At 34.0% G+C, this 25603-nt stretch overlaps 1 protein-coding gene across 2 annotated transcripts in view; it reads left to right on the top strand.

The window, feature by feature from the left end:
- Positions 1–220: 220 nt before the first annotated feature.
- Nmnat (nicotinamide mononucleotide adenylyltransferase) overlaps positions 221–25603 on the top strand; it is a 40039-nt gene continuing 14656 nt past the window's right edge. Inside the window, exons 1-6 of one of the 2 annotated variants that reach the window (XM_089646660.1) lie at positions 221–680; positions 3101–3324; positions 6088–6192; positions 9298–9573; positions 13712–13813; positions 23351–23514. In XM_089646660.1, coding sequence (XP_089502786.1) covers positions 605–680; positions 3101–3324; positions 6088–6192; positions 9298–9573; positions 13712–13813; positions 23351–23514 — 947 coding nt within the window. In that variant the 5' untranslated portion in view covers positions 221–604. The remainder of the gene's footprint in view (positions 681–3100; positions 3325–6087; positions 6193–9297; positions 9574–13711; positions 13814–23350; positions 23515–25603) is intronic. The other variant, XM_089646659.1, reaches the window with a different exon arrangement.

The following is a 25603-nucleotide window of genomic DNA, read 5'->3' as shown; positions in this document are numbered from 1 at the left end:
TTCAAAGTAATTATTATTTACAGCTGTCATCGGCCGTCGTTTACGGACCTGAAAGTCGTAAACAGTAAATACTGGTAAATACCATGTAAATACGGTACATAAAATGACAAATACTGTCAAAATAAATAAAATAAAATCATGTTTTTTTTTCTGGCAACATATTTTATTTGTTCGTCAGCCGTCATCACCCGTCATAGAACTGGCAACACATTGCGTTTACGTCAATATTCAACATCGTAGTTTTATTTGAAGCGGTTGAAACTTCATCAATTTTCACATAATAATATTAACATTGTTAAGCCGTGACCGCGCGTAATCGTAACAGTTTAAGATCGGCGCATTCACCCGAAAGCGAACTGATGTCTCTGGCGTCATGAATCATCGTCCCAGAGTTGTGCGTTGTGTTTAGCTATCCTTGAAACTAATATATCGACCGATCGGCAAAACGAAACGTCAGTCATACGACCATTTGCCATACAATCGTACGTAAATATAAGAGATAAAACAATTATCTTGCTGTTAGCTTCTCTTTCGTTTAGTAGTATGACATTGATGTTGTGATTTATGAATATTTGTGCATTTTTGAAACAATAGTAGATGCAGAATGTCGCAAGGTTCCATTGTGTTGATGGCCTGTGGCTCATTCAGCCCGCCGACGCCGATGCATTTTCGTATGTTTGGTAAGTTCACATCAATAATATTATTAATTTCGGTTTTGTTTATACAACCAATCCGACATTATATAAAACTTGATGGTGTCGGATTACTGAAATGTGTAGAAAAGACACGAATTTTATGCTGTATTTCATAATTATTTGTTACCTGTCAAAGATCATGGATAAACTTATCGAATTCCGCTGCATTCAAAGGCTTTTTAAATAACAAAACTTGATTTCAACTTAAATATCTAATGGAGACAGCTATTTAAGTCGGGGGTTTAAGTAAACATGAACACAATAAGTTTTTAGGGTGTTAGTTTGGGTTATTTTATTTTTCTATGCGTATTTTCTAACCTTCAAACTGAACTTCGAGAAAAATCGAACTTTAATGCATCTTTTACCATCTCCCACAACATAAATAGTTATTTCTTGTAGTAATTAATTTGAAACCATGTGTTGTTTATATATTTTTTGCTTACTAAGCGTGCAGCGGAATTCAACAAGTTTATCAAATCATGAAATGTAACTGGACTTGCTAATATGAAAATAGATAAATTTTGTTTTTGCAGAATCGAAAAATATTATACATTTCAAATAAAGAATAAAAATAATCATCTTGTAAAAAAATTTAAATTTTAGGTAGTTAGGTACTTATCGCGTGTCTGGATTTGAAAAGATACTTTTTTAAATCTGATTATTTTCAATACACTTCGGTAGGTACCTAAATTAATTCCAATTTTGAAAATTTTGCACTAATATAGGGATATTATACCTACCATTTTATAGCAATTTGTACACATATACAATATATGTGCATTATTTAAATCAGTAAAGTATTGTCGATAGTAGCAAAATACGGCGGTATTTTCTTTTCATTATCAGAAAGTTCTCTTATCAGCAATTTATTGTTTTCTCACACTCAAATCTTATTTAAAAACTTAGTTGAAGATGCTCTCAGTACCGCCCAGGTGAAAGACTACCATTCAGAATTTAAACTAGAAATGGCCCCGTGAATGGCGACCAAATCGGAATAGCCAGGTACTTCCCAACCTTCCCTTTTCCCATCTCCTCACCCTACTCATTCATAGTTGCGACTCGCATGTGATTTTCACAAAAAAGTTTGAGGAGTGAATGGAAATTTTCCATTTTTTATTTTTTTATGTGATTTCCACACAAGAGTACCAACTGCTTCCAACCGTCTGGAGCTAGTGAGGCTGAAGGTAGTGGGGAGGGAAGTGAGATAGGGAAGAGGAAGGTGGAAAGTACCTGGCTATTTAGATCTGGTCACCAAACACGGCCAAAGCCATTTCAAGCAACGCTTCAATTATGAATGGTGGTCTTACACCAAGGCGATACTGAGAGTATTTTCCACTCTAGAACTTGCAAGTATATTATATATTATTTTATATGAATAAATTCTGAAATAACACAAATCAATCAAATACAATTTACTTGCGCACCCCGGGATTTGAACCCGCTACCTTCAGCTTGATAGTCGCGAGCCCTACGCCTCGACTATGGAGGCCATCATAATAAATAATGAATTACCTACTCAAATATTTCATCATAATATTATGAACATAATAATCTTGTTCTTAAAATCAATTTATAAACAAACTATTATGTACTTTATTTATTTTAATTAAATACTTTCTGCAAGGTCGTTAAGTCATTCAGCTTAAAAAAAGTCTTTAGAAAAATAAATATTAAACCTCATAAGAGCGCTTCTGTCTCGGTGTGCAACATATTGAGGCTGGTTAAGGTAGGGGCTGAAGGAAGACTGTAATACAATGACATTAATAAATCCCTTCCTACCGGCTCTATTTTAGCCCACCTTACAACGCTGCCCAACCGGGTGACGATATAGTTCCCCGTCACTGTGCAGACAAGGCAGGGGCGCTCTTGTAACATGACACATAAAAAAAAAACCAATTCTCATATAGAACAACATTGCCTCATTCCATACAATCCGTCTACACGCTCGATCTTTCTTGCACAAACTCTAATTTGCACAAGTTATCATGTGTGTTATGCGCAAACGACTTGCATGAACGTTTATTTGCACAAGTAAGCAAATACATTAAGATGACAAAACTATATAATGTGCAAATGGCTTGCACGCACTTTTAATGATTGCGAATTTTGCACAAACTGTTTGCGAATAGGCATTTTAGCCAAAGTTTGTACGTGTTTGTACCCTTTTTTATGATTTCCATTCCTTTACTTTTATTTTTTTAACAAATTATCAACTTTCTCTCACATAATTGGTGAAATGACATTTTTTTAACAAAATATCAACTTTCTCTCACGTAATTTGTGAATGATATTTTTTGAACCAATCTTCAACTTTCTCTCATATAATTAGCGAAATGACATTTTTTATAACAAATTATCGATTGGAGGAATTAATTTTTTAACAAATTGTCAACTTTCTCTCACAGAAATAGCCAAAGATTATTTCCACGGCCTGGGGACGCACAATGTGTTAGGAGGTATAGTATCTCCTGTTCACGATGCATACGGTAAAAAGGACTTGGTGTCTGCCGCTCATCGCTGCGCCATGCTCCGGCTAGCTCTGGCGTCCTCGGACTGGGTCAAGACCTCGGAATGGGAGGTCAACCAGGAGGGATGGACCAGAACACGAAAGTCCTTGCAATACCATCAGGTTATTATAATTGTATATTTATGTAATTAATGAATTTTTGGTAAATTTCTAAGTTAGAATGTGAATCAATTTATGGATTTTCATCGTGTTTCTATGTTAGAATGTGAATAAATTTAAGAATTTGCGTAATTTTTCTAAGTTAGAATGTGATTCAATTTAAGGATTAATGCCATGTTTCTATGTTAGAATGTGAATCAATTGAGAATTTGTGACATGTTTCTAACTTAGAACGGGAATCAATTTAAGGATTTGTGCTAAATTTCTAAATATGAATCAGTATAAGGATTTGTTTCTAATTTAGAATGAAAACAATGTAAGGTTTAGTGGCATATTTATATATTAGAATCTGAATCAATTTAATGATTTGCATCAAATTTCTAAATTAGTATGTGAATCAATTTATGGATGTGTGCCATGTTTCAAGTTGGATTGTAAATCAATCAGCATTTCAGGATTTATGTCATATATCTAAGTTAGAAAGTTATTCATTCAGCATTCAAGGATTTGTGCCATGTTTCTATGTTAGAATGTCAATCAATAGCATTCATAGATTTGCCATTTGAGGGGTGTGGTGCAAAAAGTTGGTTGAACACAATGTACTCAAATTACCAGCGCCCTTGAGGTGATTTTTCACAAAAACGGCGCTCTACAAATTATCCAATTATTATTATTATTATTATTATTACCCTTTTTCGATTTTTAGCCAAGATACATACTTCTTTGCAAGTCTACATTCAAATTTTCTTTAAAAAATCGTTAAGACACCTATCTATCTATAAGCTATCTAGGTAACCAACATAGTTACATAAATAAATAGATTTGATTCAATACCAATAACCTCAGAGCGCTCATAAACAGTAAATACTTATGTAGATTGCTTTTAGCTATTATTTTTTATATTCAAATACAGGGTGCGGCAAAATAGACAGTGCAGTTTTGAAGGGTTATTAAAAAAAACGGAGCAACTCACAGAAATGGGGTTTATTTATGCATCAAGTCCTGAAGATGACATCAGATGCCCCCAGCAGCGATACATTGATGAAGGCGTTTTCATCCGCATTTTGGCACATCTCGATGGGTATAGCAGCAATTTCCTCCCGAATTCAATCCTTTAGGATGTGTGAGGCCGATGTTTAAAAACATTTTCCTTCGGGTAGCCCCACAGGAAGAAGTCGCAAATGCTCAAATCAAGCGTGCACGCAAGATTGAAGTGCAGTCAGAAGGCCCGCTGGGTGGCGACGAAAGATCGGCCATTTTCAAGAAACGTGTTATCCGGTGTTGTCCGGAACAAACCATGGTAATCACTGAAAATGGCACTACCCTCCCGACACAATGAGACCTGTCCCAGGTTCCTACCCCCACCACAGGGGATGTACCGGCCCTCCAAAACTTCACTGTCTTTTTTTCTACACCCTGTATTATTGTATAGTAAATACTTATATTTAACTTAGTGGATGACAACTTTTTACACCAAATCCCTCATTTCTTAGTTAGAATGTCAATCAATAGCGTTCATAGATTTTTATCATATTTCTAATTTACAAAGTGATTAATTTATTAATCATGGATTTGTATCATATTTCTATATTAGAATGTAAATCAACATTATTAACTAATCAACATTCAAGGATTTTAGTCATTTTTCTAAGATGGAATAAGGATCAAGAATATTATTAGATTTTCATCATATTTCTAAGTTAGAAAGTCATGCATTCACCATTCATGGATCTGTGACATATTTCTATGTTAGAATGTGAATCAATAGCATTCATAGATCTGTGTCATGTTTCTAAGATAGAGTGTGATTCAAGCAGCATCTATGGATTTACGTCCTACAGATTTAGTTAGAGTGCAATTCAAGAGCACTCGTAATATTATATCTAAGTTAGGATGTGATTCAAACAGCATTCATGGATTTGATGATAATAATATTGTTTTTTTGATAACTTTATTTAAGGTAATTAACGCACACAATATTAAAAGTAAATTAACTGATGCATTTATTATACAAGTTTACGTTGTATAGCTTCGGGTTCACAGCCAGGCGTTGCCGATTCAATTATCTAAGTTCTCCATCATAGAACAAGTTACAAAATTTTGTAATGAGAATTCTAATATTGTCAGGTTATTCGTAACCCGCGAATGTTTGAATTCCGTAAAAAAATCATTTCGATAACCGTTGCACCACAGGCAAAAATTTTCAGACATATTTTGTTGGGCTTTTCAAATGATATTCTCCCATGCATTTATTTTAGTTAGAAATTAATGAAGAAGATAATACCTACTTATTAACTAATTTTAAATTTCAAACAATTTTAACCCATTCACTGCCTCGTTTTGTCACTCGATCGACAGCTACCCAAATTTAGGTAGGTGATTTTTATAAATTAAAACGAATTGTAAATTTAATAATTTTTTCATATATATTTTTAAAATGCGATAAATGGTGAAATTTAGGCAGATTCACTGGCTTTAAACCGCAGTAAGCAGTTCATATGTTTCCATATTAATGTTTGGAAGTATGATATTAATTAAATTGAATGACCGATTCGAAAACCGAACACCTGGAAATCTCCATCGCTCGAGTTGTTATGATATTGGAATGCACAGTTTTTAAACAAGTTTGCTCGATTGTTTAGTGTCTTTATCCCCATTATAATTAATTATATCAGTTATGTGTGTAAATTTATTGCTGCTTATTTTATTTTGTGTTTTTATTTATTTTTATATTTTATCGGGCCCCCTATAACGACATTGCCGTAGAAAACTTTGGATAATTTCACCTCTGCCAATTATTTCTTTAACAAACCAATAACAATTGGTGGAAGGGCTTTTGCTGTAATGAATTCAAAACAGGAATATCAAAAAGTAAGATTAATATTACATAACAGCTACAATTCCTGCTTTGCAATAACATTTTTCATCCAAATTTTAAAACAATTTCATTGAGATATCTCGATTTTCTTATCATTTTAATTGAATATCTTTCAAACCATTTTATGTAATTCATCTTTCCTTACTGCATATTCATTAAGTGGACACGATCATTCATTCTCATTACACCATCATAAATAATTGTGGTTATTCATGAATCCATGAATCATAAATGTATAGATTTCGTATTTGCTTACGGATAAGGGTAGCACTCAAATTTTGATGAAAATTTTATGACTTTTAACAAATATATTCAAATAGAACAAACACGGATTATATACGAGGCGTATCCAGAAAGTAAGTGTACTGAATTTTTGTAGGTTACAAATGATTTTATTGAAACATAAAAATTACATGGTTACCTTAGTACATATGTAAGTAAGCTATTTTCGACATAGTCGCCATTCCTCTCAATGCAGGTGGTGAAGAGGGGTATCAACTTTTTGATGCCTTCCTCGAAGTAGTTTCCCGCCAACCCCTTCGTCCACTTCTCCACCTCCCCCTTTACCTCCTCGTCGGTTGAAAACCTTTTTCCACCCATGTACAGCTTCAGGGAGGTAAAGAGATAAACATCTGAAGGTGCTAGGTCTGGGGAATGCGCGGGGTGGTTTAGGACATCCCATTTAAACGAAGCAAGCAGTTCCTTCGTTGCGCTGGCCGTGTGTGGTCTGGCATTGTCGTGTAGCAGGCTGACTCCCTTTGTCAGCATGCCTCTCCTCTTGTTTCGAATGGCCTTCCGCAATTTTTTTAGGGTCTCACAGTATCTTGCAGAGTTGATGGTCTCCCCTTGAGGCAGATATTCAATCAAAATTATGCCTTGACAGTCCCAAAACACGGATGCCATAATTTTCTTGGCTGAAATTGTGGTTTTGAACTTTTTGGCGGAGGGTGAAGAGGTGAGAACCATTTTTAAACTCGCGATACCACTTGTACATACTCGTATGATTCATAGCTTTATCATCATATGCAGTTTTCACCAAATTATAAACCTCAAACGGAGGTTTTTCCTTCCAAACGAGATATCGGATGACGCCGCGTATTTTGCACTTGGCGGGAGATTGGATTGACATTTTTCACGAAACGTGTTGTCACGTCGACACTTCTCAACGTACTGACCTTGAACCGGTCTCATTGCGGAGGGGAAGAGTCAGGCTACACGCAAGTGTAGCCAACATGTCGAAAATAAAATTCATTCGGTCGTGAGAGCCTCAGTACACTTACTTTATGGATACGCCTCGTATATTGGAAAATGAGTTTCGGTGGCACAACTGGTAAGGGAAAAGTTAAGATAAATTTCACAGCAAGCCATCTGTTTCCAGACTTTGTTTATAGGTATTATATTGTAGCTAATTGATGTTAAGGTTTGGTATCTTGTTGGGTTATGCAATTTGAATGCTCCTTATAATAATACGTAATATACAACTGTTCGGCATGCAGTACCATCAATGTGACATGAAACAATTGTTCGGGGGAGAGAAAAAAACCACGACACGCATACGCTATTGTCCTTCGAAGAGGTGTTAAATGTTGTCCAAAATTGCAATAATTTTAACAATTTTTCGGTATTCTGTGTACGAACCACAGATGAAATAAACACATGCCATTGAAGGTGAGAGGGAGAAATTAATATGAGAGGGGCAGTGGTCGTGGACGTCAAAAGATTAAAGTATTTTAATCTTTTAACGTCTCTTTTTACAATGGTGAGCGATCTCGTCGCTGTCCTTAGCCCTAAAAATCCCAGATCTCGTGGAAAGGTTCTACTTATGTATATAAACCTAATATTTTGTAAGAGTGAATAGCTTTCCCTTTTGCAGTTGTAGCATAATTTACACACCAAACTATCGCTTTGTATTTTGCGCCTCACTACTTACGTTTTGATATAAGTCACACTGTCGTTTTAAAATCTGTTCATATTAAACTGAATAAGTTTTAAATTAGCAAAATAATGCTTACCTCTGGAATGTAATGCAATACATATTAGTGATTATTGTCTTTACCATTTATGAATTTACACAGTTTAAATGCACAGGAAACCATGATTGCCGAGTTATTCCGCAAAATGTTCCTATGTGTGTGAGTCGACAGTCCAAATACAATTGATGACATATTTCATTCCATAAATGCGCGAACCCTGCTGGTGCCAAAATAAGTTGTCACTCGGTTGCCTCCAGGTTGCCTCCATTAATTTGCCAAAAATGCCATTAATTTAACAGTTTTGGAAAAATTATTATATCAATGGTACTGCATGCCGATGATGACATTCATGTTTTTATACCTTTTTTTTTTAAATGGTACATTTTATAAATGTGAAAGCATATTTTTCTGTGTCGCAAAAATTTACAAAAGGACATTTTTGAAATAAAACTTAATTTCTATATTCTGCTTTGCATCTTACCTCAAGCCTGACTATGTGTATGACATTTTAAACTGTTTAGTTTTTCATTACTTAGTATAGGTATCGCAGCGAATGTTGATCCGAACACAGTACTAACACAGATGCATTGCTTGCATACAGCATGTTTCAAACTAGTTGATCCCGTGAAATTTAATAAAGTTATTTTTTGAGATATTAAAACGAACACACTGTAAGGCTGCCTGCAGACGAGAGACTTTAGTTGCGGCGACAGTTGGAAATTATTTTTAAAAAGTCTCGCGTCGATTGTTACGCCCGCGTCTAAAATCCCTCGTATGCGAAAATCCGTAACTTAAAAAAAAAAATTGTAAAAACTTTTTTAAATATTCAAATTTTATCATAGTTTACATTTTTTTTCACTAAAAACAATAAGTAAGATAAAAAGCTGTTTCTCAGTGAAGCTTTTCAAGGAAATCATTGTCGGAAGTGTATACATATACCAATACACACATTCCTATGTATGTGTTGTTCGCATCGACTCGTTTTTGCGACCTATAAATTGATGTTATATTCCTTTAAAATAACAATTCTTCTATCAACCTTCTTCTGTTTTTAAAAATTAGAAAATAAAATAAAATTTTCCTTCTATTTGTTAATAATCTCACCGTCTCAAACAATTTTTTCAGAATTTGATAAACGCCTACTCGAATGACAGAATAAACAGTGACGCTTTAGACGGCAACATCCCATCATGGCTGCCGGAGGCAATTTTGAATCATTCCGTTGGCAACACTGATGATGTGGACAACGGCAACTTTGGCTTCACCAACACCAATGGCAACACCGACACTGATGACTTTGGCAAGAGACACAACAATAATGGCAAGATTCAGTTGAAATTGCTTTGCGGTGCCGATCTTTTGGAGTCATTTTCGGTGCCAGGATTGTGGGCAGATGAAGATGTAAGTGAATTATTTTACTATAATAGTTTTAACTTTTAATTTAGCAATTGTAAAAGTGACAAAAATAGATTTGTTAAGCATCCTTCAGGTGATAGATAGACTATACTAAGTGGCGTTATTTGTTCAATACTAACTAGTAACTAGTAGTTCTGTGAACACTAGACCTCTCGTCCAAGAAGTGTGTTTCTAATTTTCACTTATTTAATAAATCAAAACCAATATTTCCTCTTGAAATCATCAGATTTGTAAGTAGGTACTTAAATACCTACCTACTAAATTATATACTTTATATTTTAGGTAATATTTTTTATTTTAAACTAGCTGTACCCCTCAGGCTCAGTCTGTCTGTGCAGTTAGAGAAACAATAGCGCGTGTTGCTTTTACGTCCAACAGATGGCGCGGTTTAAAAAAAAAAAAGCATGTTTGTCCAACAAATCGTCGCTCTAGTTCGTTTTTGTCCAACAGACCAAAACGTAAATCGGGAGAAATAGGGCTTCAAAGTTTTTTAAAAAGTAACGAATTTATTATTTTTAAGTAAAATTCGTTCCAAATGCTTAAAATTACGCATAAAACACGTTTTTAATTTGAATGTAGGACACGGAGTTGGAGAAACAAGCTCGGAATATTAATTTAATTTTGGCGGAATTAAGAAAAACTTGTCTTGAAAACACACTAAAAATATTTTTACTGTGTTTTTTTTCTCACTTGTATGGTATAAGTAAATGCTTTCCTAGAACAACTGCATAATTAACTCAATTTCGCCAAAAATGGTCTGTTGGACAAAAACGAACTAAAGCGACGAAATGGCGCGGTTTAAAAAAAAACGTGTTTTTCCTATCACAGGTGACATCTACATAATATAGGTATATATAAACACACGCGTATTCAAATGCAACATTGTGTCAAAATTTCAAACTTTGAAGAACTTTCGGAGATTTAAGATTTTGAACAAACGAACATTTTTATTTATATAAACAGATAGATAAGAAATTGTACAATTTGTTTAAATAAATGTCACTATCTCAATGACAATTCTTTTTACAATCTTTCTTCAGGCGTGTAGGTACCTTAAAATTGAAAAAATGTAAATAAGAATGTCTAAATAAACACCACGATTCCACATTTGAAAAAAGAATCTTTACTGAACCATTAAAACGTCCACCACCGGAATCGAAACGTTTAGGTAACAAACAAATTTACAGACAAATGAGATGCCAAATATTCACGTTAAAACAGGACTTCGCTACGCTCAGTCAACTATAAAGCAAATGATCTGTGCGTAATATCTGATGCAGCAAAAACTCTCAAATAATGAGCTATGAGTTTGAAAACCAGTCGAGGCATTTTCAAAATTTGAGCGTGCGTTTCATAAAGTACATGCTTAAAAGCGTACAGTCTGTTGTATTAATTATCTTTATATTTTATTTTTTTGTTTTTTTCCAACAATCTTCCCCACAGGAAAAACTAAACCCTTCCACACACTTTTCCACAAATGATCATCTAGTCAATTCACATTATGCAAGTGCATTATATAAGCAAAATAAATACAAAATAATACAAGAACAACACGTCAACTCACCACAGATCAATTGGGAAATTAATTCACCGACTCCAGATATTTTCATATCGGAGGGTTCGGCTCGGTAGAACTTCTAACTGGACCTATAAATCCTACTGATCCCTCAATATAAATATTTAAAAAATCTTTCGTAACCGTGCATGTATTTAAAATGACTGATTTTTGCATTTTTATGTATAAATTCTTTGACAGATCTAAGCCTAAATTTTGAATGAGAGAGCTAGGTATAATGCCAGTAGCCGAAATAACAAATAGTAATATTTTTTATAGTCTGAGAATGCCAAATTCTTTTAATGTGATTTCCTAAATCTGTGTATTTTCTTATTTTTTCATTAACAGAATTTTGAATATTACAGGAATTCTAAATAGCGACATCAATGATATAAGATATTTTTAAAATTTTTTCATGTAAAACAATATCGGGTCTATTATGACTAATCGTTCGGTCTGTTAGTATAGTTTTATCATAATATATTTTATAAAATTCATTTATAATATTATTATTAACCTTTTAATTGCCAAGTGCGAATGTGTATACTAGTACTTGAAACTTTTAGTGAGGTGCCAACTACGAGTGTTGTTGTAGTATTTGTATTGTGTTATCATTAAACCAAAATAATCTGCCACCACGACTGAACAAAACAGTTAAAGGTCGGCAACTTGTAATAAGTACGAAAGTAAAAAGTTACTTTATTAAAAAATACTCAAGAAAATTTAAAACTCGTCAAATTCCTGAAAATTTTTTAATGCAAACTCTACCGTGTATGATGATGGTCATTATATGGTGGCACCAGATTTTTGGTGCCACTGAATCCTTGGCTTTCAAAGCTTTAGTGTTGTCATCTCAAATATTCAGTCATGTGAAAAGCTCGAGTTGAAAGGTAAATACCTGAATTAAAGTAATAACTAATAATATAGTAATCAGAGATGTGCAAAATGGGTACCCAAAACCATTTGAAATGCAAAATGGAAATGGGTCAAAACTTTTCCATTTGAAAATGCAAAATGCAAAATGCAAAATGGGTTTTAGAAAAGCATTTCAAATGCAAATTACCTATTTTCAAAATGCATTGAAAATGCAAAATGGTTTCTCAAGTCAAACAATAAAATAATTATAGAATTTTTAAACAATTTTGTCATTTAATAATGGACATCAATGTAAAACAAACACATGATGGTAAATCCAAAAACACCACGACTACATATTATGAAACCACAAAAAATTTGCGCGGGACTAATGTTGCCAACGTAAAAACATAGAAACTGCTATCTAACACTTAATATTACAGCGTCATGGCCCCATGTTCAGTACCTATTTGAATCAGTATTTTTTGTAATGGATCACTCAATTGCCAGGGCTCCTACCAGGGAGCAACTTGACAAATGTAAATTATCTCTCATAGCGAGGTTGAGGACCGACTGATATTTGGGGCTTATGAAAAAAAGATGAGTGGAGATAGTAGGAAGAATGTTGCAAAAAAGCATTTAAAATGGAAAATGCATTGAGAAAAGCATTTAAAATGCAAAATGCAAAATGGTTTTTAGAAAAGCATTTAAAATGCAAAATGGAAAATACCCATTTTGCATTTCCATTTGAAATGGATTTATTTGAAATAAAGCACATCTCTGATAGTAATATGTTATCTAGTAGAGCAGTGTCTGCCAAACTTTTTTACTTTACGGCACACTGGCGAGTGGGATTTGGTCCGCGGCACAACAAATAAAAATGCCTTAAAAAATTATGTATTTATCAACATATGTACACAGGTGGTAATAATTTTACTAATGAGAAGGAATTACTATTGATTTTTAGAAAGAATTCTAATAAAACGCTACTCTAAATAAGGTAAAACACGTTTGAAAAATTGGTTTAACTTTATTAATGCAGAAGATGATAAAATATTTATAAATTAGCAAAATGGACCGTGATCTACTACAATTAAACGCTGACAGTTTGTGTTAAAACGAATCAAAATGTTATCTCACTGCTTTTATTCTAGGCACGACGCGTAGGTGTACACAAGTGGCCAGCCACGTTACAGATAAAAGCGATGAAATAATCGGAATCTAGTCGAGAACATTTCTTTCAAAACCCCGCCAGGCTCGAATGGATGGAAATAGAACTATCGCTGTATTCGATAAACATTTGAATTTTTCTTTAATAAACAACACTTACGTTTTAAAAATATAACAGATCAATATATTTAACAAAAATTACATTTTGTTCACGATTTTCGTGAGAATTAAACAGCACCGTATCTGCGTGGAGGGATGTGCACACTCTATCCAAACTGTCCCATCCCTGTGTCGCGTCGACCACTATGTACAAATGTGACAAATATTTATTTATGTTGAATGTGTTTAAAATTGAACAAATTTGAAATGAATAAGAATTATTTAAAATTAATATTTTTGTGGCTTCTTCCTTCACGGCACACCTGAGACTTCTCGCGGCGCACAGCTTGGCAGACACTGTTGTGGAGTATATAATTATGGGTCATTTTCTCTGAAGTTAATCAACAAATTATTTAATTGATTTAATTTGTACTTTTTTTGCAGCTGGATTACATTTTGGGACAGCACGGTCTCGTGGTAATCAGTCGAAGTGGCTCTAATCCGGAGAAGTTTATTTACGATTCCGATGTCCTGACAAGATACAGGGTATGTAATTCAATATTTATTTTAATTAAACACAATAACTTTGTGTAGGTATACATATCTCTTTGAAACCTCTTGCGTAGGTATCAATTAACCTCTCAGACAAAGACATTTATTTACTATGTGTTCCTTTGAGAACTGTCAAAACGTGATAATTTTTGTGTTATTTACGAGTTTTGCTAAAAGCTTCATAACTCACGTTTTGGGAAACGTAGCCTCATTCTAAAAAATGTTTTGGAAAGATTATGAAATCCATTATCGCATTGTGTTATTATAAGTAAATATTTGCGTTTCTAAATATATATTTTTACGTCAAAAATATGTAAGAATTGATAACCATTATTTCAAAGCCGTGAAAAATGTACTTTTTTCTGAGTATCATAAAGAAATAACACTTTATATATTGAAGAAATATAATTAAAAACTATTAGTCACCTCAAAATATTAACCGTCCAAACTAAAATATTTTTAATAAATTATTTAGAAACGCAATAAATTATGAACGAACAAGATGACAGATTCAATCAATCGGCTTAGATAATGCAGTTCTACGTTCCATAGATATTGTTGAATACAGACGCGTAGCGTTATTCATTATCGACACTCTGTTTTTTAAATCATGGCAATCCGTATACTAGTGATGGAAATAAATCGATTTTTGTAAAATCTCACGCGTTTACGTGAAAAGACGTTCTAATGTCTTGACCGCTATTATCATATTTACGTCTTTTGACGTTCTAATGTTCTGAGTGGTTAAAATAGTAATGAGAACAGAGCACAGGTTTACTGCCAGAAGTCGTTAACTAACAAAATGTTGATTTTGAAATAATCATTTAAAGTTTCAGCTACCTTTAACCCTTCAGGCCTCTGGCATATTGACCGTTACATTTCTTAAAGATGTTGTCAGAAAGTCGGAGAAATTGTGTATATTTTCGCTTCTCAATAAAATCAAAATAAATGTGATATTTTTTAATGTATCTGAAAACTAATAACTGTTTTTGAAAGGTGATAAAATACGCCTTCATTTTTTATTATTAGTGAATTTTTTTTTTTTTTTTTTATTAATACCCCAAACTAGGCAAATGCCCGTATTATGGTGGTAATAAATAAGAAAATATAAAAAAGAAATCATAAGAAAATATAAAAAACATATAAAATAAAATATAAACACAATTATACAATGTTGTTCATATATCGTAATACAAATGGTAAAACAAAAACTAAAATAATAAATATATATGCGATAATATGGATAAAGTCGGAATGAATTCACTTAATGGTCTTTCTTCAGTCAGACAATAATTTCATTCAGGAAGCTTTCTGATTTCATTCTGCCACATTCTATGAGCCATACGGTTATTTTCTTTTGAAGAGGGCCTGTTTTAATCTTACTGCATTGCTGCTTGAACCCATTATACACCTTAGGAGCCAGAAATACATGGAAACGTCCAAACGATGTGTTCATTTTTGGTACTATCATCCTTTGTTCTGATCTTAGTCTTGTTGTGTAGCTGTGATCAACAAGACTATGAAGCTTGGGATTGTTTGTATAGTACATTATGAGTGCATGTATATAAATCTGTCTTACATCTAATAGTTTTGTTTCCTTAAATAAGGGTGTCGATGGATACATAAAAAGTTTTTTATCCATCACTCTTATTACAGCTTTTTGTGCCTTGGCTAACGGATCTAGTATGGTCTGGCTGCACCGCCCCAGCTTAGTATCCCATACCTGATAATTGAATGGCACAAAGCATAGTACACAATTTTAATGGTTTTCTTATCAACAATGTTGCGTATATCTTTCAAGAAGAAAATTAGTTTTCTTATTCGTTTGGCCGTATTTTCAATATGCGCTCTCCAGGTCAAAGAGTCATCTATTAAAATACCCAGATATTTGACTAATTGCACCTTTTCAAGGTCTTGACATGCGCATGGGTGAGATATTTGTGTTCCTGGGGTACAGGTGTCATTTAAATGTACTTTTATATTTATGTCACTGTTAGGTTTGCCTCTTTTGTTCATAGAAAAAAACATTGAATTTGTTTTTTTGGCATTTAATGTCAACAGGTTGCATTCTAGCCATTTTGATACTTTTACTAGACCTGTTTCAGATTTTGATTTTATCTCCTCCCATGTCTCTCCTTTGAAAAGTAAAACTGTATCTGTATCAGACGTAATCGTGTGACACACAAGACTGTAAGGGGCCGGTGATCCCAATCTGTGGAGGCGTGAGATGTCGTCCTTCAGTGGCGTGGAGGGGTAGAACGGGGCCGTCTCTGAAGCCGCTGTAGAGCTGGTCCGATTGCTTGTCGCTTGTTCTTGAGCTGATTCCGAGTCTGGTCCGAAGGGGTAGGCAGTCCGTGGTCCAGGGTGAGGCGGGGGTCAGAGTGAAAGAAGGCGAGCAGAGTCAGAAGTCGGAGCGAGGTAGAGGGCAGAGCAGAGAGAGAGGTGTAGAGCTGGTGGTGGTTGCTGGATATCTGCCGTTTTCAGGGCCTGTTGCCCGTTTTATAGGCCACCGGCGGCAGGCGCTGGCCGAGCGACGCTCACACGGGCCAACTTTCTCTTTGATTCCGGGAATCGAAGCCCGTGTTTGTGACGCGCTCGCGGCCCCGCCGCCGGTCTGGTTACCGCCTCTCGGCCGGTAATTTTGGGCCCGTGGCCGAACGTGACCACGGCCTCTCTTTGTTCAGGCACGATCCTCAGAATCGCGCTTGTGGAACGTTCTGACGGCAAACCACCTCGCACGCTATGACGGCGCACGGCCCTTCGCTTCGGGTCGCGGCCGAACGTTCCCTCTCGTATAAGCGCGATTCTCATAACCGTGCCCGAATTAAATGCTATGATATCCACCAGCTCTCTCAGTATACTTCTCTGCCCGTGTCCCCTAGCCAAGCTCCGACGTTTCGTTTATTGTTTTTACATTACATTTTCATTATACATAACAATCTCACATACATAGAGGGCAGTTTATTCAATTTAAGGACAGGCAAAGTTAAGGCAAATGGCAGATTTTAATATGGGGCGACGTCGGCTGATATTGGAGCAGTACGTCCGTTACAGTATCATCGGCAAATGATATTATTTTCCCATTTTCTAGGTCTATTTTGCATAGTTCGTTTATATACGCAAGAAAAAGTATTGGTCCAAGGGTACTGCCCTGGGGTACTCCGAATAAATTTTTTTCAGTGTTGCTTAATTTTCCATCGTTCTTTACCAATTGAGTTCTTTCCGAGAGGTAGTCATCAAACCATGCGAGTGGGATGCCTCTCACACCCATCATTTCTAATTTCCTTAATAGAATTTTTTGTGAAATTGAGTCAAACGCTTTCTGTAAATCTAGAAAGATTCCCACACATTTTTTACCAGCATCTAAATTGTTCGCCAAATATTCGGTCATATCCGTTATGGCATGTTCAGTTGATTTTTTCTGTTGGAACCCAAATTGTTGTGGCGAGATTAATTGGTGCTTCTCGAAGAAATTCATTAACCTTACTTTGACAAGCTTTTCCAGGATTTTAGATAAAATGCTCAATAGAGAGATCGGCCTGTAATTACTAGGAGAAGACGGATCTCCTCCTTTAAATATAGGACAAACAATTGCTTTTTTGAGGCAATTTGGGAATACTCCAGTTTGCATGCTGAGATTACAAATGTGTGTTAGCGGTGTTATTATACCTTCTTTGCATTTCTTTATGACATTTGCAGTGATCCATCTATTCCAGGTGCTGAGTTGTGTTTCAGTTCAGAGATGATCCTATTAATTTCTTCTTTGTTTGTTGGTAGAAGGAAAAGAGAATTTCGTTGGCTTCTTCCTGCTCTGTAGTTCAAAGTTAGCTGTCTTTCTATTGTTTTCATCTTATTTAGGGACGTATTGGCAAGTGTTTGTCCTATTGTTGCAAAGTATTTGTTAAGAGTGTTAAGTCTATTTATATCAGGGTCGGCGTTATTTGTCGAGATTTGCTCCGTCTTGATTTGCGAGATGTCTGTGATTTTATTCGGGGCTATGTTAGCAATTTCTTTAATTACGTTCCAAATTTTCTTTGGGTTTTGTGAGTTATTTTCGATTTTCCTTTTGTAATATTCCTCTTTTACAGAGTGAATAGTTTTTTTACACATATTTCTATATCTAAGATAATTAAATTTCATGGTCTCGTCTTGTGGATGTGTTTTACATTGCATGTGCATCTTATCTCGTTTCTTTATACATTTTATTAAGCCTCTGTTAATCCATGGTTGTAATGCTTCGTTTGTTTTTTTTTTTTTGTTTTTTGGTTTCATATTTTTTTATTGTATTTTGAAGAGTTTGAACAAAAATTTCCATTGCAAGATTTGCGTATGATGATGTCAATATTGATGTCCAGTTTTGTTTCAACATGTCTTCATTAATTTTTTCAAAATTTAGGAGAGTTTCGATATTTTTTATTTTATTTTCTCTGACAATTTTCGTCTCTATAAAGTCTCGTCTCTAGTAATAAACATATATTTTTTTTAATATTAAAGTTTTAAATTTAAAATGGCTCACCTAACGTTTTATCGTCTAAACACTGAACTAAAATTACTGATAATAAAAAAAGACATTGGTTACGCTAATATGCATTAATTTACACATACATCTTATGCACCTATATACATACCTGCGACCACTGTACTGAGATAGTATTGTTGTTCCTTTGTCATACCTTCCTATCTATTCCTGCATCTTTCTGTGCAAATTGTAGTCAGTCTGTTACAATAACTCGAACCACATAGCTCACTATATAAACCGCATCCGCGCAAGATTTTATCTTGCTTACCTTATTACGTTTTCATCCGCGCCAATATCGTGCAAACCGTTATGTGTTCAGTGCCATTGCTGTGAGGAGAATAAACAGGAAGAAACGAGTGCCCTTGTTCCTAATTGTGAGTCCTTCCTTCCATACAACATATTATTGTCTCATGTGCAGTGGTAATTACACTAACTTTCAAGGTCCTTCGACAAACATTTTTTACACTCCTGAACAACATAACATAACACCTTTTAGACACCAGACATATTTTACTAGACAAATGTATTATAAACATTATTGCCACCTCACGTTTTTGTTGTTTCATATAAAAATAATTTGTTAAAAATTCACAAAAATCACAAATTTTTCTCAAATTGCTGTTAGAACCTTTGGTTTCATATAGGTGAACATTTTTATTATTCTGTGGTTAACTTTTGTGTTTGAATGTAAGGCTTGGTATTTTTTCTTTCTAACTCCATTTAGGTCATATTTCTAACTATTGCGGTAAGGGAGACAACGATTTGTATGTGACCATATGAGCTGTTCCGAAAAGTGAACTAATTGACTCTAACGATAATTTTTTTACTGTTTGACTGTTTGTTAAAAAAAAACCCAAACAATTTAGCCAGAGTTAGTAATAGTTATATCCAAGTTAAAATAAGAATAATATCGATTTTTTTAAATGAAGTTGTATTCATTCATCTATCTAGAATATCTGAAAAAATCTAGCTCTGAAAGAGCTGAGTGACAACACTGATGCTGTTTGAGTTAAAGTTTGTTCTGCGAATCCATCACTAGTTGAGTGGGGGAGAAATTATTGGAGTTGATGCTTGATTTTTTTTAATTAAATTATTTATTTATATAATAGGAAACAATTAATAACTGTACTTACTGACTTTTTGCAAACATCGTGTAACAGCTAATTGTAAAAATTTTTGTCTCGCAAGAAGTCGTCATCAAAATATTAACCCATAAGAGTCGGCAAGAATATTCAATAAATAAAAGTACATTTTTATTAAGGCCAACGTGAAGACAATACCACACATGATAATGTGAGATTTTGTTAAGGTCAACGTGAAGAGAATACCACATATGATAAAGTTAGATTTTGTTAAGGCCAACGTGAAGAGAATACCACATATGATAAAGTTAGATTTTGTTAAGGCCAACGTGAAGACAATACCACATATGATAAAGTTAGATTTTGTTAAGGCCAACGTGAAGACAATACCACATATGATAAAGTTAGATTTTGTTAAGGCCAACGTGAAGACAATACCACATATGATAAAGTTAGATTTTGTTAAGGCCAACGTGAAGACAATACCACATATGATAAAGTTAGATTTTGTTAAGGCCAACGTGAAGACAATACCACATATGATAAAGTTAGATTTTGTTAGGGCCAACGTGAAGACAATACCACATATGATAAAGTTAGATTTTGTTAAGGCCAACGTGAAGACAATACCACATATGATAAAGTTAGATTTTGTTAAGGCCAACGTGAAGACAATACCACATATGATAAAGTTAGATTTTGTTAGGGCCAACGTGAAGACAATACCACATATGATAATGTGAGATTTTGTTAAGGCCAACGTGAAGACAATACCACATATGATATAGTTAGATTTTGTTAAGGCCAACGTGAAGACAATACCACATATGATAAAGTTAGATTTTGTTAAGGCCAACGTGCAGACAATACCACATATGATAAAGTTAGATTTTGTTAAGGCTAACGTGAAGACAATACCACATATGATAAAGTGAGATTTTGTTAAGGCCAACGTGAAGACAATACCACATATGATAAAGTTAGATTTTGTTAAGGCCAACGTGAAGACAATACCACATAATATGATAAAGTTAGATTTTGTTAAGGCCAACGTGAAAACAATACCACACATGATAAAGTGAGATTTTAATTTTTGTGTTTAACAAACCCAGTACATAGAAGTAATATCCTAAGGCAAAATGAATGTATAAGGTTGACACTGCAATTGCAGTGCTTCGTTTACAATTCTTCAACACTGCAATTGCAGTACTTCGTTTACAATTCTTCAACACTGCAATTGCAGTGCTTCGTTTACAATTCTTCAACACTGCAATTGCAGTACTTCGTTTACAATTCTTCAACACTGCAATTGCAGTGCTTCGTTTACAATTCTTCAACACTGCAATTGCAGTACTTCGTTTACAATTCTTCAACACTGCAATTGCAGTACTTCGTTTACAATTCTTCAACACTGCAATTGCAGTACTTCGTTTACAATTCTTCAACACTGCAATTGCAGTACTTCGTTTACAATTCTTCAACACTGCAATTGCAGTACTTCGTTTACAATTCTTCAACACTGCAATTGCAGTGCTTCGTTTACAATTCTTCAACACTGCAATTGCAGTGCTTCGTTTACAATTCTTCAACACTGCAATTGCAGTGCTTCGTTTACAATTCTTCAACACTGCAATTGCAGTGCTTCGTTTACAATTCTTCAACACTGCAATTGCAGTGCTTCGTTTACAATTCTTCAACACTGCAATTGCAGTACTTCGTTTACAATTCTTCAACACTGCAATTGCAGTGCTTCGTTTACAATTCTTCAACACTGCAATTGCAGTGCTTCGTTTACAATTCTTCAACACTGCAATTGCAGTACTTCGTTTACAATTCTTCAACACTGCAATTGCAGTGCTTCGTTTACAATTCTTCAACACTGCAATTGCAGTGCTTCGTTTACAATTCTTCAACACTGCAATTGCAGTGCTTCGTTTACAATTCTTCAACACTGCAATTGCAGGGCTCCAGCTCCTAAGGGTTAATATGAAAAAAATCAACATATGATTTTTTCATACATGAATACTGACGGTCGAGGGGTGAGGCTCTCGACTAGCATTCCGGTAGTCGCGGGTTCAAATCCCGGCGTGCGCAAGTCAATATTATTGGTTTAATTTATATTATTTCACAATTTATTCATATAAAATAATATGTATAATATTTGTGGCCCGTTCCAGAGTGGATGATACTCTCAGTATCGCCCTGGTGTAAGATCACCATTCAGAATTGAAACTTTGCTTGAAATGGCTGTAGTCATGTTTGGTGACCAGATCTGAATAGGTAGGTACTTCCCTTATCTTTCTATTCCCCATCTCCTTCCCCTCCCCACTACCTTCAGCCTCATAACATACCCCAATTGAGGATGCCATAGTCTCACTGGCTCTAGACGGTTGGGAGCAGTTGGGACTCTTGATATTGAAAAAATATATATACATGTAAAAAAAAACTCCTCTTTTGATCTTCATTTGATCTCCCAATGAGATTGGTTATGATACATATCCCCGATACAAAACGTTTGCTATTCATCTTTTGCGGTTTTAAACTGTATTGCACTCTCTTCTTGAGTCAGCCATTCGGACAGCCTTGCAGTTTCCATAATCAGAGCAGATTTATAGTGTAGAAAAATGTTAGTTTTTTTTTTGGGAATATATTTTAATAGATGCTTTATTCACGCCCATAGGGTTTTTAGATAAAAAACAAGTCTTAATAAATTACATTACATTAAATTAACATAATAATAATATTTTTATTCCCAATTCAATTTATCCATATTGCCACTATAGCAAACAATAGAATATAAAATAATGAAATAGGAACAAATTGAATCAACATAATATGCCTAAGTACAACAAATACAAAGAAAAAGAAAGAAAAAAAGGAATTGAGACCTGCCTAGAGTAAATAGCAAAATTAACATTAAATGAAAACGTAAAGTATGTGGTAAATATTTATTTATTTAATATTTTTCGGAAAATCGACAGTTTATATTTATTTCAATTTGCACATAATTATTATGTAGCCAAAATAAAACCAATTACGAATTTCCTCCTTGTGACTTTACCTCTACTGAGACAGCATAATAAGGAATATGAAATCAAAAATTTATACAAAACAAAGATTATATAAAACAAAAAATTTACAAAACAAAACATTTATCAATACATTTATAGCCATGGAGAGAGGTTGTAGATATAAATCAAATTATAATAGAAATATAAACAATAGAGACAACATTATTCACAAACCATCAGAGAAATATTCTTTTACGGACCTCTTGTACTTGGTAAGTTTGCAACTGAAAATATCCGCCTTGGATAATACGCTATTGTAATTATTGCATGTCTGTTCAGGCAAGAATTCTGCTTAAAAAGCATGTTACATATTATATACAGGGTGTCTGGGGGTAAAGTGCACAAACTTAAGGAGGTGATTCTACATGATAGTACAAGTAACTTTTTTCAAAATATCAAAATTAGAATAGTTCACTTGTTTGTATGGAAAAAATAATATTCATCTAAGAAAAATATTTTTGTATGGAAAAAAAACAACAAATATCTTGAGAATCACCTTCTGAAGTTTGTGAAATTTACCCCCGGACATATGATAATGTTAGCGAAACAAAATGTTAGATTACTGATTTAAATTTTAGTATGCAATTAATGAAAATATCAACGGAACTGAATTTATTCCTGAGCCTATTTAGCCTTTGGACTGGGAAATGATGAAATAGTTTGTTTTAGATGAATGAACAAAGAACAACTCAGGAAGTCTTTTGCTTCGATTTGGTACTCTTTGTTAAGTCAGGTGCATTCATTATGCCATTAACTAATTTGTATAAAAGTACCAAATTGATCGTGGTTTTATTATAAATCCTTGTAGATATTTTATAGTTTATTTGTGCGCAAATCAATAACGGAATTTTTGTTCCAGCGCAACATAACCATAGTGACGAACTGGGTGCCCAACGAGGTGAGCTCCACCATGATCCGGAGACTGCTGCGTCGCGGTGAGAGCGTGAAGTACCTTATAGATGATGGCATCATCGCCTACATCAACCAGCATCAGCTCTACGGGGCTGGCTCCACTAAGAACATGTAAATATCGCAACCACGCCTTTGTTACTTTTATTGGAATCATACAACTATATCATAACCTCATTTTATTGGTTATTCATTTTGCTGTGTTTTACGATGATGCAAGATGCGAGACTTTTTATATCAGATTAAAAAATTTAAGTCAACACCAACACACTTTATACAGGCCAGACTTGGTGTCTGGGTTCCATTAAAAAATTATGATTTAATATTAACTCTCAGGCACATGCACTTTTAAATCCCATTTTTAGGACGCCTAACAACAATTTTGATACACTTCAAATTTTGTTATGTTAGGACGGGTTGTTTCGGAGAATTTGAACAATTCTTCAACTTTCAAAGTTAATTTTTAAGTTCTGTGAAAGATGTTTTCAAGTTCTGTTATTATTTCAGTCCTGTCGAGCAACTAGCCTATAATGATATAATAACAGAACTTGAATAGGACTTTCACAGAACCCAAAATGACCTTAGAAATTTGATGAATTGTTTAAATTCTCCGAAACAATCCGTCCTTAATGTTAATTGCCCAAATTTCTCACTTTTTGTTTATGAATCACAAGGGAAAGGAAGAATGAAAAATTTATTTTAAAATTTGTATTGCAATCATTTTGAAAAACCAGTCAAAATGTCAATCTTTTTTTTTTTGTTTGCTTCTTTGGAATAATTGTGTCCTTTTTTGAATGCCTATTAATATAAAAATGGTAAACAATAACTGTAACAGCACTTAGGTATGACAAAAATACATAAATAAATGACTAACAAATTAGACACTGGTTCATAATTTTCTACGTACTGAGCACCCCAGGTCCGGTAATGGCTATTTCAAAAATTTGTCGCCTTTTTTGCAAAATTCAGCCAAATTGCTGCACATGCCTCAGGGTTTAACTGCTTTAATTTGAAATTATTGCATATATTTTAATAATTTTTTTTACGTAGTTCTAAAGGTTTAAACGCCCAAATCATTACAAAAATGATAACAGTACCCACATCTCCGGTACCAGTAGTGAACATAATGATTTATTACCTATTTTCTACAGGTAGAATATAAATGACCTTTGGTTAAAATATCCTTGCACAAGAAGCACCCAAGTATATTATGGTTCCATGATATTTCATCAAAATGAAAATTCAACACACCTTTAAAATGTGATATAGAGTCATTAAAAGTGATGAAACAAAAACTAGGTTTAATAGTTACCTATGTAACCTATTTAACCTAGTTTTTGTTTCATCACTTTTCATGACTTTATATCACTTTTCGAAGGTGTGTTGAATTGTCATTGTGATGACATACCCGATCACCGTATATTATGTATTTGAAACCTTTATAAAGATAATGGTTTACAATAATCATATTAAAAAATATCGAATAACAGTGACATATTCTCTTTTGGACTGTTTTCGTTTCAAAGGATTAAAGGTTTCGGTAAAAGGATTAACACAAGGTCACGGTTTTGTCCTATTGTAGTTACATCTTGTTCTACAAAAGAATTCTATTACGGGTAAACTTAAAATAATACTATTACGAGTAAACTTAAAAGAATACTACTACGGGTAAACTTGAAAGAATTCTATCACGGGTAAACTTAAAAGAATTCATAATCTGCTCTTTCATAGATGGCGCTAATTAAATTATTTCACTTAAATACACATTTTGCAAGTTATGATTTAAAATATTAAGACGAATTATTTGTTTGCGACCGTACATACACAATATAAATAGTTTTGTTCGTTTAAAAACTCAATTTTTTCGATAAAGGCAAACCAATACAATATTGTACCGATGATTCAATCCAATATTGTAGTATTCTATATGCCTTTCTCGAAAAAATTGAGTTTTTAAATGGACAAAACTATTTATTCATATTCATATTGCGTATATACGGGTGCAAACAAATAATTCGTCTAAATATTGTACATCAATAACTTGCAAAAGCGAATTTTAAGAAAATAATTAGATTACCGCCATCTATGAACGTGTAGATTATAATGAACATTGCGTTTAACCTTAATGTCTTCCAAATTATTTGTTTACTCTAACTTGTTGGTACATAATGTGTAGTGAATTTATTTTAATAAATGTAATAGA

This window comes from Hesperophylax consimilis, chromosome 25 (genome assembly GCF_061612785.1).
Source record: "Hesperophylax consimilis isolate HC1 chromosome 25, BYU_Hcon_1.0, whole genome shotgun sequence".
Taxonomy (NCBI): domain Eukaryota; kingdom Metazoa; phylum Arthropoda; class Insecta; order Trichoptera; family Limnephilidae; genus Hesperophylax; species Hesperophylax consimilis.
This window is presented reverse-complemented; position numbering and strand designations above follow the sequence as displayed.